We start from the raw sequence: 17,319 nt of genomic DNA on the forward strand, positions 1-17,319 counted from the left end.
ATCACCCAGAGAATGTAGACTGAGACCAGCCCTGGAACAAAACTGGGCATTTGGTATTTTTTGTGGTTGCAAATAGATCTATTGTTGGAAACCCCCACGTCCGAAAAATGTTTAAGAGTACATGTGTATTCAACCCCACTTGTGCTCTGATAGAAGTTCTGTTCAGGGTATCTGCTGTGGTATTCTGACAACCAGGTAGATATGATGCTGTAATATGGACATTGTGCTTGATGCACCATTGCCAGAGTCACATTGGTTCCATACAGAGAGTGTGATCACGCTCCCTCTTGTCTGTTTATGTAAAACATACAAGCCACATTGTCGATAAGGATCTGCACTGTCTTGTCTTTGATGATCACCAAGAAGAGGAAGCAAACGTTCCGAACCGCTCTCAGTTCTAGCAGGTTTATATGAAGATGGGACTCTGTCGTGGACCATTGGCCCTGTATAGAGTGTGGTTTCAGGTGTGCTCCCCAACCTAGAAGGGATGCTTCCGTGGTGATGGTGAGCAACAGTGGATTCTGTAGGAAGGGCACGTTGTCTGGATTGGTCCACCAAAAAAGGGAGTCTTTTATTTTATCTGACATGGTGAGGCGCTTGTTTAAACTGTGACTAAATGGGATATAATTTGTCGGGAGCCAGCTTGTAGACATTGCATATGTAGTCTTGTGTGTCTGATGATGAAGATCACAGCGGTCATGTGGCTTAGAATTTGTAGGCAAGGTCTGGCAGACACTTTGGGCTGTTTTGCGCCATGGAGATCAAGTTGATTAAAGTCAGAAATCATTTTGCTGGTAGGGAAGCAGTTCGAATATCAGGATTGAAAGGGACCTCAGGAAGTCATCTAGTCTAACCCCCTGCTCAAAGCAGGACCAATCCCCAATTTTTGCCCCAGATCCCTAAGAATTGAGGGATCCCTAAGGCCCCCTCAAGGATTGAACTCAAAACCTTGGGTTTAGCAGGCCAATGCTCAAACTACTGAGCTATCCCTTCCCCCCCAAAAAAGAGTTGAGGTCTGACCCAATTAATTCCAGGTGTCAATTTTTGTATGTTTATCTGAAGGCCTAACCTTCCAAATAGAGTTCTAGTGTTTTTGGTGGACTCTATCGCTGCCTGCAGCGTTGATGCTTTCAGCAGACAATCGTCCAAGTAGGGAAATATCACAATTCCCTCCCTGCATGGGTAGGCAGCTACTACGGCTAGTACCTTTGAGAATACCCCAGGTGCAATGGAAAGGCCAAAGGGTAGAACTTTGTATTCAAAATCATCTTGTCCTATTGCAAATCATAGAAATTTTCTATGTGATGGATGGATATATGAAAATATGCGTCCTAGAGGTTGAGGGCTGAGAACCAGTCCCCCTTTTCTAATGCTGAGATTATGGTGCCTAGTGTGACCATTTTGAATCACAGAGTTTTCACATATTCGTTGCGTCACCGTAGATCGAGGATATGTCTCCAGCCTCCTGTTTTTTTCTCTGTGAGAAAATAGGGGAAAAGAACCCCTTACCTATGTACTTGGATGGTACAGTTTCTACTGCTCCTAGAGATATGAGGTGGATTATCTCTTCTTACAGTAGATGCTTGTGAGTGGGGTCCCTGAAGAGGGACAGGGAAGGGGGTGAGTAGGGAGTTTGGAAGTAAAGGGGATGGATTAACCAGTTTTAATAATTTCTAATATTCATCTGTCTGTTGTAAAACTCTGCCAGATTGGGTAAAATGGAATCAGACGATCTCCAAAGGTCTTGCAAGTGGTAGCGGTTCCAGCATTTAAAGAGATGGGGTTCTCGGGCCCTCGACCAGGGCTTCAAATTTGTTGTCTGGAAGTTGATGACTGAGACGTAGTATTTGAGGGAGCAGACTGCCATCTTCTTGAGTTTTTCTGTTTCTGCTCCTGATGGCCATAGTATCTATGGCGTTGTACAATGGAGGGGGTCGGGATCTTTGAGGGGCTTGATAACATCCCTGTCTTCTTTTGATCTTAGGTGTGTAAATGCCTAGAGATTGCAATGTCACCCTTGAATACTTGAGTGTGTGTACCAACTTGTCTGTTTTGTCCGCAAAGAGTTTGGATCCCTTGAATGGTAAGTCTTCTACAGTCAACTGTACTGGCTGTGGGAATCATGATAGATGGAGCCCGGAAGCCCTCCTCATAACAACCATTGTTGCTATGGATCTCGCTGTTTAATCTGCCAAGTCAAGAGCAGCCTGTAATACTGTTCTGGTTATAAGTTGACCTTCTGTGAGATAGATTTGTACTGTTCTTTTTTGTCATCTGGAATAAACTTATACTTGTGTAGTTATTTTGGTCATACTTTGCCAGTATGGCTTCATAGTTGGCTAATCTTAATTGTAAGGTTGCAGCAGAGTATGCTTTGCAGCTGAAAAGGTTGAGCCATTTCCAGTCTTTGTCATAAGGGGTGTTTCTGGGGTAATGCTGTCTACTCCATTCACTGACTGTGTCAATCACCAATGAGTTCAGCCCTGGATACGAAAAGAGAAATTCAGTGCCCTTTACAGGCACGTAGTACCTTTTATCCGACTTCTTACAGATAGGTGGAATTGTTGCAGGGGTTTGCCAAAGCAACTTTACGTGGTCCATAATCACATCATTCATTGGAAGGACTATTTTAGATGAGGTCGATGTGTGCAGTATATCTACTAATTTATGTTGAGACTCCTGGACTACTTCCAGAGAAACGTCCAGTGAGGTGGCAACTCTCTTATAGAAGTCTTGGAATTGTTTGAAATCATCATCTGTGTTGGGAGGTGGGGGCTTAATAGTGTCATCAGGTGAGGATGAAGAGAAGTGGACTTCAGGTGGATTGTCCTGGTCAGAGAGTATCTCCTCCTCTTCAGCCCCCTGTTCTGAGGTGTCAAGCGGTCCCTGTGGTGTTAATAAAGGTAATTGATATGGGCTAGCCCTGGGAAGGCTGTCAGATACACACTGCTGCTGTTGTTGTGGATATGCTGCTCACAGTCTCCAAAATGGCCATTGTGGCGGGAAGAGAATAATGGGCATCCAGGGGTGCCCGTATCAGAGTTGGTTTGGAGGGTTTGCTGGGTAGCTCTTGCACAGAGCAGCATGCGTGATAGGAGTAGCTACAGGGGAGGAATGTTGTGGAGAGTCCCCAACATCCTCGTCTCCATCTTCACCTTCACATAAGAACTGCGAAGCCTAAAGAGGTGGAGAGCTGGGTTGACTAGCTACCGCAAGGACCAAGATACCATTGGTGCTGAGGATGGGAGACTCCAGTATAGAAGAGACAGTGAGGTCTTTTTGGCGCAGGAATTGCTGCAAAGCGTATGACATCGGTACCGTGGGTGTGGTAGGAATCGGTACTGTATGCTGAAAACTGCCTGTCGGTATTGGTGTGTAACTGGAGTGCACGATGTCCACACTAGGTGGCATCATTAGCAGTGGGGATGCTGAGGTGCTCAGTACCGACTGTTTAGTCATGTCTGGCGGTACTGCAGCATAGGGTTTCATTTTCCCCTTGGTACCTGTGTCCGAGCTCGGCTCCTTGGCGACTTCCGTTTTCCTGGTTCCAACAGTTCCAGAGGGTCCCACTGTTTCGGCCTTTGACATTTTTGACATGGCTGGTGTGGTCAGTACCGGGAGTGTTTGCCCATTAGTGGCGTGCCTTTTCTTGGCCAACTCCAAGGTTGGGGATGTGGTACCTCGGGTTTCTTTGTAGCCTTCTTGGTGGTCTGATCGGGAGCCCAGGCCGTGGAAAAAGGGCCCATCAGAGGCTGCAGTTGGTGATTTCTGGCCAGATGGGGTGCATACCCTCAGGCTCAAACGCCAGGCAGAGAAACTTCTCCATGAGAAGTTTAAATTGGAGATCTCTCGTCTTTCTGCTGTGGGCTTTCAGATTGTGACAGTGCGAGCACTTCTGTGGTGTATGTCTTGCTGAGACACCAGACACAAAGAGAGGTACAGAAAGCCTCCTGGTAATGCAACTTTTGAACCCTGTTGAGCCAGGCAAGTCCCTCAGGGAGTGTACTCTCCCCATGGGGGGTGGGGTGGGGAGACAAATACCATGCTGCAGCATGAAAAAAATGGAAACCTACAGCTCTATGAGGAGAAAATATATATATATATATATATATATATATATAAATAATTTTTTTGGAGAAACGAGAGGACGGGGATAAAGTACTAACTCTAACTATTCTAACTGAAAACTAAAACTAAGGGAAACTGTGCTACTCAGAAAACTGCAAGGCGCTGCTAGTTGCTGCGACTTGAGCCAATGGCAGTGGAGAAGGAAATGAGGGGAGCTTGCTCGCACAGCATCAGTTAGCCACCTGAAGCAGCGCGAGACGGGGACTGCGCATGTGCGATCCAACCGAGCACTGCTACCACAATTCTCCAATTATGAACCCAGGAGCACACGGACACCTAAGGTGGACACCCACAGGGACATCACTAGAAGCAGCACCAGTTTATTTAACTAAGGGTCATCTACTGCATGAGCTCTGACTGCTAAGCAGTACTGCATCCTAGTGGATAATGAAAGAACTGCCACTGCTTTAGATTGGAAAACAAGCAGTTGTACTCCAATTAAATAGAGCAGAACCCCATATATCCAATCTAATGGGACTGGGGCCAGATTGAATAATCAAAAAATGGATAATCCGGAGAATGGGAAGTGCGAGGTTGCAGCCCCATCTAGCGGCCACAGGAGAGATTGCCTGCTTCTGGACCTGTGCACACTGGTTATTTGGTTAATAAGAACGTAAGAATGGCCATACTGGGTCAGACCAAAGGTCCATCTAGCCCAGTATCATGTCTACTGACAGTGGCCAATGCCAGGTGCCCTGGAGGGAGTGAACCTAACAGGTAATGATCTAGTGATCTCTCTCCTGCCATCCATCTCCACCCTCTGACAAAAAGAGGCTAGGGACACCATTCCTTACCCATCCTGACTAATAGCCATTAATGGACTTAACCTCCATGAAGGTATCCAGTTGTCTTTTAAACACTGTTATAGTCCTAGCCTTCACAACCTCCTCAGGCAAGGATTTACACAGGTTGACTGTGTGCTGAGTGAAGAAGAACTTCCTTTTATTTGTTTTAAACCTGCTACCCATTAATTTCATTTGGTGGCCCCTAGTTCTTATATTATGGGAACAAGTAAATAACTTTTCCTTATTCACTTTCTCCACACCACTCCTGATTTTATAGACTTCTATCATATCCCCCCTTAGTCTCCTCTTTTCCAAGATGAAAAGTCCTAGCCTCTTTAATCTCTCCTCATATGGGACCCGTTCCAAACCCCTAATCATTTTAGTTGCTCTTTTCCTCAACTTTTTCTAACGCTAGTATATCTTTTTTGAGATGAGGGGACCACATCTGTGGTACAGAGAGCCAGATAATGGAGGGTTGGATAAATGGGGTTCTGCTGTGCACTCAGGTCTAAAAAAAGAACCATACCCAGGTGAGTAAAAGGATCAATTTCACTTCGCAGAAAGTAGGAGATTGATACATTTAACACTTTTATTAGCCACACAACTGACTCTGTTGGTGCAAAGGTCTAGCAGAGCCCCGGTGACCATCTCCAGGAAAGTTTTTGATACATGATACACAGGGATGAATTCTTGATGACACAACAGTGTTACCGCAGTTCTTGTGTGTTACTGCTCTAGGCTGGCTATTCTGGCATCATCATTCAATCTGAAAAAAAAGTGAGTTTCCTAAAAGTTATTTTGGGTTTCTTTGATCTAAGGCAACTCATATTTTAGATTCCTTTGCTCTTACCACAGAAATTAGCAACGGAAAAGAGGTATTTGATCATCTTATATATAACTAGTGACCAGTGAAGGACTGTTTCTCACAGTATACGCCTTTTCTTTGTCCAATCTATTTGAAACAGCTTGTGGGATGAGGCTTTTATCATTACCCTCGATTATTCTCAATGAACATATCTCAATCCTAGCATTCTTTCCTGATAATGTAGTGAAGTAGAATTGTTTGGAGGAGCATTTTTTTCACAGGTTTTTAGCGGATATATCTGCTGTAGCTTGTGGAGGAAATGTTGAATTTCTTCATACAATGGGAGCAGTTCCTTTTTCTAGAGGAGCATTTCTTTGGAATTGTAAATAATACCAACTACAGTACTTCTTGTTTTAGTGTTGTTCACAAAATCTGCCCTTGCTTTGGATTGCTTAAGGGCTTGACCCCATTCTCTTTCTAAAACAGTAGCATACTTTAAGATGCAAGCAATGATTCAGAATATAGGACTGAGCTCCTAGTATGAATATCATGTCCATTCAGAATAGAGCAAGAAATCATCTCTCACTGTGAATTCTTACATTTTGACATTATAAAAATTAAAATAGAAATCTCTGTGTTTAGAAGACCATGCTTTCTAATGGTTTCCACTTTCTTCCTCTGAAATGAAAAGGACTAATAGGGCTTTTTGAAATAGCACAATCACAGTTTCTACAGCACTACATTAACATTATTTTTTTTATTTGAATGATCTTCTAGCTGACTGCTTACTTTGGGCCATACATTCCTCCTGTGTAAAGACATGGAAAATCTGCCAGTTCAGATTTCTCAAAAATATGTTCCATCTCTGTCTACCTAATGATTATGCTGCAAAGGTGGTGAGACAGAGAGGGCAGACTGTGTGGATATCCCTTACATGAACAAGGTGAAAGATCTGTGGTTGAGACCTTGGCTTTCTGCACATGGCTGTTATTTCAAATGCATTCAGTATTGGGTTAGGCCAACGCTGAGTGCTTTTGGAAATCCCATTCATAGGACCTTTGTATCTGTGCAGCAACAAGATCCTCCATCTGCAGACTACACAACTGGGCTTAGTTGTATTGCCACCACTGGTTCACAGATCACAACTGTACTCATGTCACTCCTGATGAGGATCAAAGTTGTGCAAGAGAATGAATCAGTCTTAAATACAGTGGTAAAAGTTCTGCTGCTTTGATTTAGGAACATGTCATTTAGCATGAGTCATCCCTTACTCCTCCCACTCTGGTTTGGCTACTCCCCCTTCATTGCCACAGAGTGGAAAAAGTGTAGATGTCTCACTTTGCTGCCAGATGCGTGGGAAGCATCTCATGCAGGTACTGCTTGCCTATGCAGGAGGTTCCTGGATAAATTTTATAGAAAATGCTACTTTTCAGATTTTCCTATATTTCCGAGTTATTTATATCTCTACCCTGTCTCCTTGTACTTCTGCATTTTAGTGCATCTTGCTATTAGACTGTTCCTACTGCTCAGATATTTTCAGCCTTCATCTGCATATGCCTTGTTTCCTTTGACTTAAACAGCAGCTGCACTTAAGGGCTGTATCTTAGGGCTGAATTTTGTCTTAAATGGAGCTAACATGCAAAAGAGTAAATGCAGCTCTAGTAGATGATATTTTTCCTGTATTCTGAAAGTGGAGAAAGTCCTCCTAAACTGAAGAAAATAATGTAACAAATTATTATTTAAAACACTTAAGTTTTAAACAGTTTAAGAGAGCTTAAAAGGAAAGGAAAGAACATGAACTTAACCCAACTGTGAACATGCTGCTAAAACAGGGATAACAATTATGACTAAACAATTCATAACAGTCACTCTTTCCTACCTCATATACAGCACTCAAGTCCCTGAAGAAAGTTTTGGCTCCGTCGAGCAAGGCCTCATTTTCTGGACACAGCACAATATAAGCGACATCCCGATGGCCCCCATATGGGTCTAGCAACAGCCTCTCCCAGAACGGCAAGGAGAATGGAGAGATTGTCAGGAAGTCCTTGTCATAACCCACCAGTAAAGTGGGGATTGGAAGAGGCTCAGGAGACTCCTCAGAACCTGATATGAAAAGAAGAGGGTATTATTACAGAACCACTTTAATTGGAAAGGACTGTCTGGTACAATAGCAAATGAGCTCTTTCTAGCCAAATGTTGTAAATCAGTAATCTCTTGTCATGGTGAGTTTTCAGAAAGCCTGAACCTCTTCTGTGCAGGCAGGATGCAGCCACAAAACATATTAACAATGTCCTTCCACAGTCCTTTTCCTCAGGTAACGGTCCTTAATTACAGGGCAGAAAGATTTATATCATACTTATGAAGTGTCATAAAATCAGAGGTCAGTCAGTCAAAGCAGAAGAAGCCAATCCAAGCATCACTACTATAATTCCCCTAAAAGATTGCAATAAAATATCTTTTAGTGTACTGTAAGTCCATATTCTGCCAGAATTTCAGGGCCTTCTTGAGGACTGAACTTGTGGTCTTGAAAGAAGTGGTTTCACTCTGTCTAAATGATGATATAACAACATTTCACATATGTCCTTTGAACCTAAAGAAAAGTGATTACATGAATTCATGGAAACTAAATTAATGTTTCTTGCTTTAGCTCCTGCTGGTTGTGCAAAATGTCCAACTGAAGAAAACTGTAGCTCCCAAAGTGGATAGTGTTGATTTCTAAGCAAAGTGGCTAGAGTTAATACAAATTAAAAAACCCCAAAACAGTCACCATCACAAATGAGAGGATTATCATAACAACAAATCTGAGATCTCACACAAACTGTGTTGTTAGGGATTATGCTAGCTATAAAGAAATACTAGTGTAACCTGCTGATGCTTGAAGAATGTGAGCCCAAATATACCCTGGCAATTTCCAAAGAAATATAAATGACTAAAAAGTCAGCATTCACCAACCATTACCACATACTCACCACAGATATCTACTGTTCTAACGCATATGGGAAAATATGGTCATTTCAGTTACAATGTGTGGTAACTGTTGGAAAATCCTGACTGTTCAATGCTACACTGTAGTTACAAATGTTGAAAAACGGCTGGAGGTACTTGTCATATAGCACAGTGGCATTGGAATGTGATGGTAGTTACTGCAGCCTGTCATAGCCAAAAGGGAAATCAGCATTATGTCAAGTGTCAGAGCAGGGAAAGTAGAGAATTGAGGCACTGTGGCAAAATAGAATAAGACTGTAAAAAAACAGATCAGTAGGGAATTTCACACAAAATGCAGGCAAAATGCATGAAGAGTAAAAATGATGTTTAAAGGTCAGTCATTAGTTTGTTCTCACTTAGTACATATTCTGTCAAACATATTTCCAATTAAAAGTCTCATTGTAACCAGGAGGTGTTTAATTCCAAACATATCAGCAATATGACATTTTAAAACATATTTAAAATCTTAAAACTAGGGCTCTAATTTTATTTAACAGTTTCTATGCTTCACGTTATTGGTTATTCATTGTACTAGCTATGGGTTCAAACCAAAATCAAATCCACACAGGGATTTTGAACCTCACCAAAGCTTTTGAGGTGTTCAAGCCCATCTTCAACATCAATCATCTTGGAAGGTACAACCCCCACTATATTACTCAAGAATGTCTTTCAAACATTAAACACAGCAAAAAGCCGTTTGAGGAGACTTTTGTTCTTATGAACTTTCCAGCAAAGAACACATTTAAAGGCCCACGTGTAAGGAAGCATAGCCTTCATCTGAACACTGCTGTTCCACAAAAAACTGTACCATATGTTCCCCGTCCTGCCATCTTATGGAACTGCTGCCAGGTGAGGGGTCCCTGCACATGTTGGATGTTCTCCCAGGTCCTGCCTGTCCGCTTCTTCTGGATGGCATCTTGGAGAAAGGGCTGTAGGGACAGTAGCATGCGCACCACATCCTGGGAGGACAGCATGCTGATATCCAGTACTACAAATGACAAAAAGGTATGAATCATATTTCTGTTGAGGAGAAGGGGGCATAATTTTTTTTGGCCTGTGATTCCTTTATCTTGCCTATCATGGTGCCCATATAGCCTGTGCGCCTCTGTAATTAGTAAAATAGAATTTAAACTGCTTCTTTATCAATCATTGTTCGACTAAGCTTTCTATGAAGTTCTTTTCAAAATATCCTTTTGCAAAATGTTATCTAGACTGTAGTGATTTGCTGTATGTTTGTTTAAAGGTGTAAAGCTACTTAAAGGCTAAAAAATATTGTTCTTTAAGTCAAGCCCATAAAGAATTGTAAATAAACATTTCATTTACAAATTTACATTATTTCTAGTTGGCATTGTTTCACAAAGATTTGATGATTGCATACTTATGTTCCAAAAAGATATGTCACAGTCTCACCAAAGAAAGCTAGAGCAAAGTTTGACCCTCACCCCAGAAAACAAACGAAACCAAAAAACCTACAAAATTGTTGTGAATTTGTGACACTGAAAAGTCCTACAGCATGCTGGAAAGAAGAAGGAAATTTACCAGTATTCTACCTTTGGTTTTAGAAAGCTCTCCAAATTTCTTATATACTCCTGTTCCTCAAGAGTGCATTTTCCCCCATAACGTTTAAATTATACTGTCTTGCACTGGCAAGTTTAAAATAAAATTACAAAGGTAACTAAGCTTTTCAAATGAAAAAAACCCAAAACCTCTTCTGTGAACCATACCATTGCTGTGAGGCCAAGAGTGTACAGTAGCACTTCTTACTAGGGCTTCATCCACTTTTCCACCAGTGGGGTTATCCACATACTGCCTTCCTTGCTCCAGGGCATTGAAGCACTCTATCCAGGAATCATTACTATCTGCTTGCACTCTGTCATAACTCCAGTTCATACAGGGAAGTGTCTGCCGGTTATTGGAGGACATGTAGTCCAAGCAGCTCAGGGAGGTGAAAGGCTGTGTGTGCTGATTCTGGAGAAGGAGGAGGAGGCTCATAGGGGGTTCCCTGCCCCTCCTGGCTCCCTCTCCCATTTGAGGAAGTAAAGTGGTCTGACACATCATCAACCTCCTCTCTGCAGCCTGGCCAATGTCTGAGGTCTTGCCAAAAATATCCAATTCATCCTCAATAAAAAGCCCAGAGTTGTAACCTAGTTTGCGGTTCATAATTGCACTAAATCCACATGTGCAGCGGTACTGGTCCTCGTTAGATGAATCTGGGATGTACAGCCCTACATCTGCACCTTTAATATTCATGTTACATGCGCATATACAACAGCTATCAAAGTTGCGATCTTTAAAGATGTTCAGCACGGAGTCTGAAAGAATCAGGGTGACATACAGGCTGTGGGCTTCTGGGATTGGCTGGACAGTGGGTGGCTCCACAGAATTAAGCGGTCGTGTTGTAGAAGGGGTAGAAGCTGGTGAACCTTGATCTGTGCTGTCATATTTTACAGATCCTTGCCCGCTGGCAGTGCCCCCACCTCTAGGAGTCCTTGGGGTTCTGGGTGTGCGTGGCGTAGGGACGGAGAAGCGGGGAGTTGCTGGGGATGGCAGTACTCCTGCTCCACTGTTGCTGGCTGGGGCAGCACTGTTTAATGTCACTGGTGTATTCATTTGGGGAGTGTTCATCTGAAGATAGTCTTGATCTGCAAGGCTCCCAACACTAGGCACATTGCTGCAAAAAATACAGGAAGAAAATGAATATTCAAAAGGTTCACTGTAGACAGGACTCAGATGCAATAGCTCTATAATGACCACAATAAAGGGATAGCATCTTCAGACATTCCTCTCATATCATTATATTCAAGAGTCTCTCTTCTTTCTGTCTAAACATTCAAGGTCTCATCAGCAAACATAGCTAAGAGTCGCCAAGAGTGTAGTGAAAAGGAAAAAAACAAAACAAAACAGAAAACATCCCCTCATGCTGTTTTAAAGATTACAAGCTAAGAGTCTGTTATGACCTGAAATCTCAGGTGCTTATTTAGAATGACCTGAAATTAAATAATTGACGTGACTTCAATATTTTCAGCACTTGGAGGGTGGGGGGGTGGGAAGGGAATTATTTCAGTGAAATCCCTATGCAACTATATCTCTAAAGAAATCTACGGTCCAATATGTAAAAATTAGGGGCATGAAATTTCATATAGTTGTACAGCATCATAAATTCCATTTAGAAATAATTTCCTTTACTGTCTATATCAGGGGTTGGCAACCTTTCAGAAGTGGTGTGCCGAGTCTTCATTTATTCACTCTAATTTAAGGTTTTGCATGCCAGTAATACATTTTAATGTTTTTAGAAGGTCTCTTTCTGTAAGTCTATAATATATAACTAAACTATTGTTGTATGTAAAGTAAATAAGGTTTTTAAAATGTTTAAGAAGCTTCATTGAAAATTAAATTAAAATGCAGAGCCCCCTGGACAGGTGGCCAGGACCCGGGCAGTGTGAGTGCCACTGGAAATCAGCTTGCCATAGATTGTCTACCCCGGTCTATATGTTTTAAAATGTCTGTAGTAAATAATTAACTTTGGTACTCCTTGATACAAATAATGTATCTGATTCTTCTTGGTGAAATTTTAATGTTTCCTTGGTGGTACCCAGCTGACAAAAGTGTTTCACATACATTAAAGGCAATCTTTATGTAGCCCCACATAGTTTATGGTACAAAAATAACACTTGCTATTGCAGACTCCTGGTCCACAAGAGCTGAAAGTGGTATTTCTAGGTCACCATTTGTCATCACACTTCTTATTAGTAACAGTTTTGCCATTATCTGCTAAATTTCAGGGACCAGAATGTGGTTATATATTCCCACAAGAGATCTCTTTTCTTTGGAATGACATATTACAGTAAGAAACAGATAATTTTGTCATTAGGCTTCATATTAAGGACAACATAATTGCTCAAACAAACAAGGTCTTTATAACATTTTTTTTCCTGAGAGCTAATAAAACATTTTTCTTGAAATGTATTCCTTAAGGGCAGCACATAAACATAAGAACACAATCAGTCTCTTGATGAAGGAGCAGAAACATATGGATTTTTTATATTTGTGTGTTCTTACAGTGTGTTTTATGTGTTATTTTAAAATGAATATTATTTTAAGGATCACATTTCATTAGCAACTTGAAAAGAAACTGCAGTAAAGACCTGATCCTTTAGAATCTTTTTGTTATCTTTAACTGATCTGTGCCCAAGTCAAAGGTAGGAAAAAATGGACAAAGTTTGATAAGAGTTGTGAATCTGAGGCACAGTGAATATCTTAGACAAATGACAAAGCGTGACCTAGAAATCTTGATCAGAAATCATCACTTTACTAAAAGCCTGCAGTAATCAGGGTGCAGTAATTATCTTCACTCTAATTGGACTACATTGAAAATAAAAGATTTTTTTTCAACAAATACCTGCAATTAATAATCAGCTCAGTCTGGGTTACTATTAGAAGTAGTTACTATTAGAGAAAACCTGAGAAGTCATTTGTTCCTTAGGTGGTATCGAGGGTTTGTAATTTCTTTTTTGCACTTCTTTTGAGAGCACTGGAAGATCCTTTGGAGCTGGAGAAGGCCTGATTTAATGACTGATTTAAAGATACAAGTCACTTCCTCTGTAAATTCATTCACTGCAGCAGGAGACTCTTCTACCTTATATATTATAGCTTTTGAGATGTTTTATGTATTAAATGGTTTAAATTCTTGCTAGGTTTCAAGATCTGCAGCAATGGATTTTTTTTCATAAACAGTGATAACTTTTGAAAAATATGCTGGGGATGCAATTTCTCATTTAACTTAATTTAATGGCAAACTTGTACCTGGGGCACAGTGCCACTATATCTTATAGTGGAGAGAAGCACAGCAATTTCAGAATATATAGGAACAGGAATCACCAAACATATTAAACTGGCAACTTATATGAACAGTTCAGAAGAAACAAGAGGATCCCAAAGAAGAGTTATGTGTCCCCAAAAAACTGAAATGGGGTGAAATTCATCCCTGTACAAAGGAACATCAGAGGCCTACACACCACATAAGTCACAGTTAGCCATCAATAGGTGTATATCATTTATGTTGGCCATCTGCACAGAAGTGAATATAACCCCAGTGAATGAAGTACAAAGTGAATACCGAAAAGTGTGTCTTTAGGGCAGAAATAAATTAAATATACAACGTCTACCACTGTAAAGGATGGAATGGTCCATTACACTTCAAGATCCATTCTATTCCATGAGATGAAGGGCCAACTAGCTGACTCGTTGGGTGTCCATAGGTACTCCCCTCCCCACTTTACTTTTTTATTTTTATTTTAAAAGGAACTTTACAAAAAAACAGCCACAGACACTAACAGAATTTGGATACATATATTTCAATGAGCTGAATAAATTAAAGGGAATAACTACCAAGAACAATTTAAGTATTAAAAATCCTGAAGATAGGAGTTCAGCTCAAAATATCCATCAGAACTAACATTTTGATCTTCTAAATCATACACTGCACATGGATTAGAGGACACATTTTTGTATTATCAAAATCAGCAGGTAAGTACTTCTTTCCATCTACAATTTATCATAGTTTTACTAGAAAGCACCATGCAATTTCAGCACCCAATTTTATAAAACCATCCCCTAAAGTTTACATCTCATTCAATGACCTGATATTTCCTTTGCAGTACAAATGAACATGAGTACCTTCCCTATGAAATACTGCTTTTGTTTATATTTTATACAGGCAGATATTTTCTCTCTATTACTCACACAGCCATTAAAAGTATACAACTTTTTTGTCTGGCTCCTTCTTTGGTATTAACTAAAACTCAAAGGAGAAGCAGATGATATGCCTTTTTACAATTAAAGGCAAATCACGTTTGACATCTACCATTTCCTCCAGCAAAAAAGGTAAAGTAATGACTAAATATTCACCATTAAAATCCATCATTAAACCTAATACTTGGAGATTAACTGTATGAGCCTTCTTCTTTAACATTTCTACTTTATGTTGAATTACAATGTTTTTGCCTGGATAATTATTTAAAATTGATCAACTCAAATGTCATTTATTCCTGCTCCAGTTATCAAAAATGTTTCTGACTTTATAAAGAAATGAAAGGTTTAAAATAAGTCCATAATTAAGCTTGCTCCTAATTTTAACATATGGATTAAAACATGGAAAAATCATCAGCACTCTGAGTGTCCATTTATTATGTACATAGATACAGGCATGATGAATGTCATCGTTTGTTGCAAGGCTTGTACTTACTTGTAGCCATCTCTGATGAAAGTGGCTGCAGGTGGCATGGGGAGTTGTTCAATTTTAGGAGGAATCGCCCAAGAAGGCCTGAACATGCAGGCATCCGGTATCTTCAGAGGTAGCAGGCACTGGCTTGGCAGTATCTTCAATGGAGCAAACATAGAAGAGCCCACAAAAGGTTGAAATGATGGAACTTTGTGCACATACGAAAAATCCTGTAAAACCAAAGTGATTTTAGTGTTTAGAGCTACATAGAAAAGTCAATCTTTATATTAAAAATATATTCAGGTAAAACTAATTATACTAATTTGAAGCAAATATAACTGCACTTTTTCTCATACTGAAATATCTACTCACTTTATAAACATTTAGGGACTGATTCCACAGACTACAAGGGGCTTTGTCTCAGAACCTAAATTACACACACAACAAAATTGTAATGACTGTAAAAAGATTAGGCTTCTAGAGCCGATTGTGATTGCCTTAGGGAAGGACTTTATACTACATGGTTAGAAAGTGACCACCACATTCTGGGCACTATCATAATCCAAACAATAATAATAATGGTAAACAGAGTAACCATTAACCACTGGCACCATACCAAATTCATAGTCTAGCCACCTTGGGCTCACTAGCAACCATTACACTTTTGTTTTGTTTTGGTTAAGGGGAACAATAACTAGGACTTCGGCCAAAGTTATTCTAGATCTCCTTGAGACAGATACTGTCTTCCTCTGTGATTGGAAAATATCTAGCATCTGGGGGAAACTACTGCAATGTATATAGTAGAAATTCTAGAAAACTTAGTTTTTAATGTCTTAGCACAGTCCCAGCAACCTCATAGATTCCAAGGCCAGAAGGGCCACTGTGATAATCTAGTCTGATGTCCTGTACAACACAAGCCAGAAAACTTCCCCTAACTAATTCCTAGGGCAGATCTTTTAGAAAGAACATCCAGTCTTGATCTGAAACTTGCCAGTAATGGAGAATCCACCAAAACCATTGGTAAATTGTTCAAATGGTGAATTACCGTCACTGTTAAAAGTGTATTAATTTATTTCCTGTCTGAATTTGTCTAGCTTCAACTTCCAGCCATTGAGTTGTGTTATAACTTCCTCTGCTAGACTGAACAGCCCATTATCAAACATTTGTTCCCCATATAAATACTTATAGACTGTAATCAAGTCATCCCTTAACCGTTTCTGTGTTATGATAAATAGACTGAGCTCTTTGTATCTACCACTATAAGGCAGGTTTTCAAATCCTTCAATCATTCTCATGGCTCTTCTTTGACCCCTCTTCAGTTTATTAACATCCTTCTTGAATTGTGGACACCAGAACTGTACATACTATTCCAGCAGCAGTTGCATGAGTGCCAGATACAGAATGAAAAATAGCATTCCTCCTCCTACTCAATATTCCACTGTTACGCATTCAAGGATCACATTAGCCATCTGGCCACAGCATTGCACTGGGAGTTCAAGTTCAGCTGATAATCCACCACAATCGCCAAATCTTTTTCAAAGTCATTGCTTCCCAGGATAGATTCCTCCATCCTATAATTATGGCCTACACTCTTTGTTCCTATCTGTATACCTTTACATATAGCTGTATTAAAATGCATAGTGTTTGCTTGTGGCCAGCTTACCAAGTGATCCAGACTGCTCTGTATCAGTGCTCTGTCCTCTTCATTGTTTATAACTCCCCCAACTTTTGTATCATCTTCAGACTTTACCAGTGATGATTTTATATTTTCTTCCAGGTCATTAATAAATTTATTATGTAGTGTAAAGCCAAGAACTGTTTCATGCAGTACCCCACTAGAAACACACCTGCTTGATGATGATTCCCCATTAACAACATTTTGAGACCCATCAGTTAGCCAACTTTTAATCCATTTAACATGTGCCATGTTAATTTTATTTTGTTCTAATTTTTTAATTAAAATGTCATGCAGCACCACGTAAAATCCTCAACAGAAATCTACGTATATTATACCAACATTATTATCTTTATCAAATTTTTAATACACCCCCAAAAAGATATCAAGTTAGTTTGATGGGATCTATTTTCCATAAACCCATGTTGACTGGCACTAATTATATTACCCTCAATTAATTATTAATCAAATCCCATATCACACGCTCCATTATCTTGCCCAGATCAATATTAGACTGACAGGCCTATAATTACTTGGGTCACCCTCTTTACCCTTTTAAATACTGGTATAACATTAGCTTTTTTCCAGTCTTTTGGAACTTCTCCAGTGTTCCAAGACTCATTGAAAATCAGTATTAACACTGCGGTGAGCTCTTCTGCCTTTTCTGTTAAAACTCTTGGATACACGTTATCTGGACCTGCTGATTTTAAACTGTCTAACT

At 40.2% G+C, this 17,319-nt stretch overlaps 1 protein-coding gene across 4 annotated transcripts in view; it reads right to left on the reverse strand.

Moving 5' to 3' along the window:
* Positions 1–17,319, reverse strand: part of MED13L (mediator complex subunit 13L) — a 415,135-nt gene that overhangs the window by 44,729 nt on the left and 353,087 nt on the right. For all 4 annotated transcript variants that reach the window (XM_038373355.2, XM_038373354.2, XM_043497783.1 and 1 more), the window contains exons 16-19: positions 14,948–15,153; positions 10,428–11,374; positions 9,512–9,691; positions 7,598–7,821 (exon numbers count right to left, since the gene is read on the reverse strand). In XM_038373355.2, coding sequence (XP_038229283.1) covers positions 7,598–7,821; positions 9,512–9,691; positions 10,428–11,374; positions 14,948–15,153 — 1,557 coding nt within the window. The remainder of the gene's footprint in view (positions 1–7,597; positions 7,822–9,511; positions 9,692–10,427; positions 11,375–14,947; positions 15,154–17,319) is intronic.

The sequence above is a fragment of the Dermochelys coriacea genome, chromosome 15 (assembly GCF_009764565.3).
Source record: "Dermochelys coriacea isolate rDerCor1 chromosome 15, rDerCor1.pri.v4, whole genome shotgun sequence".
NCBI lineage: Eukaryota > Metazoa > Chordata > Testudines > Dermochelyidae > Dermochelys > Dermochelys coriacea.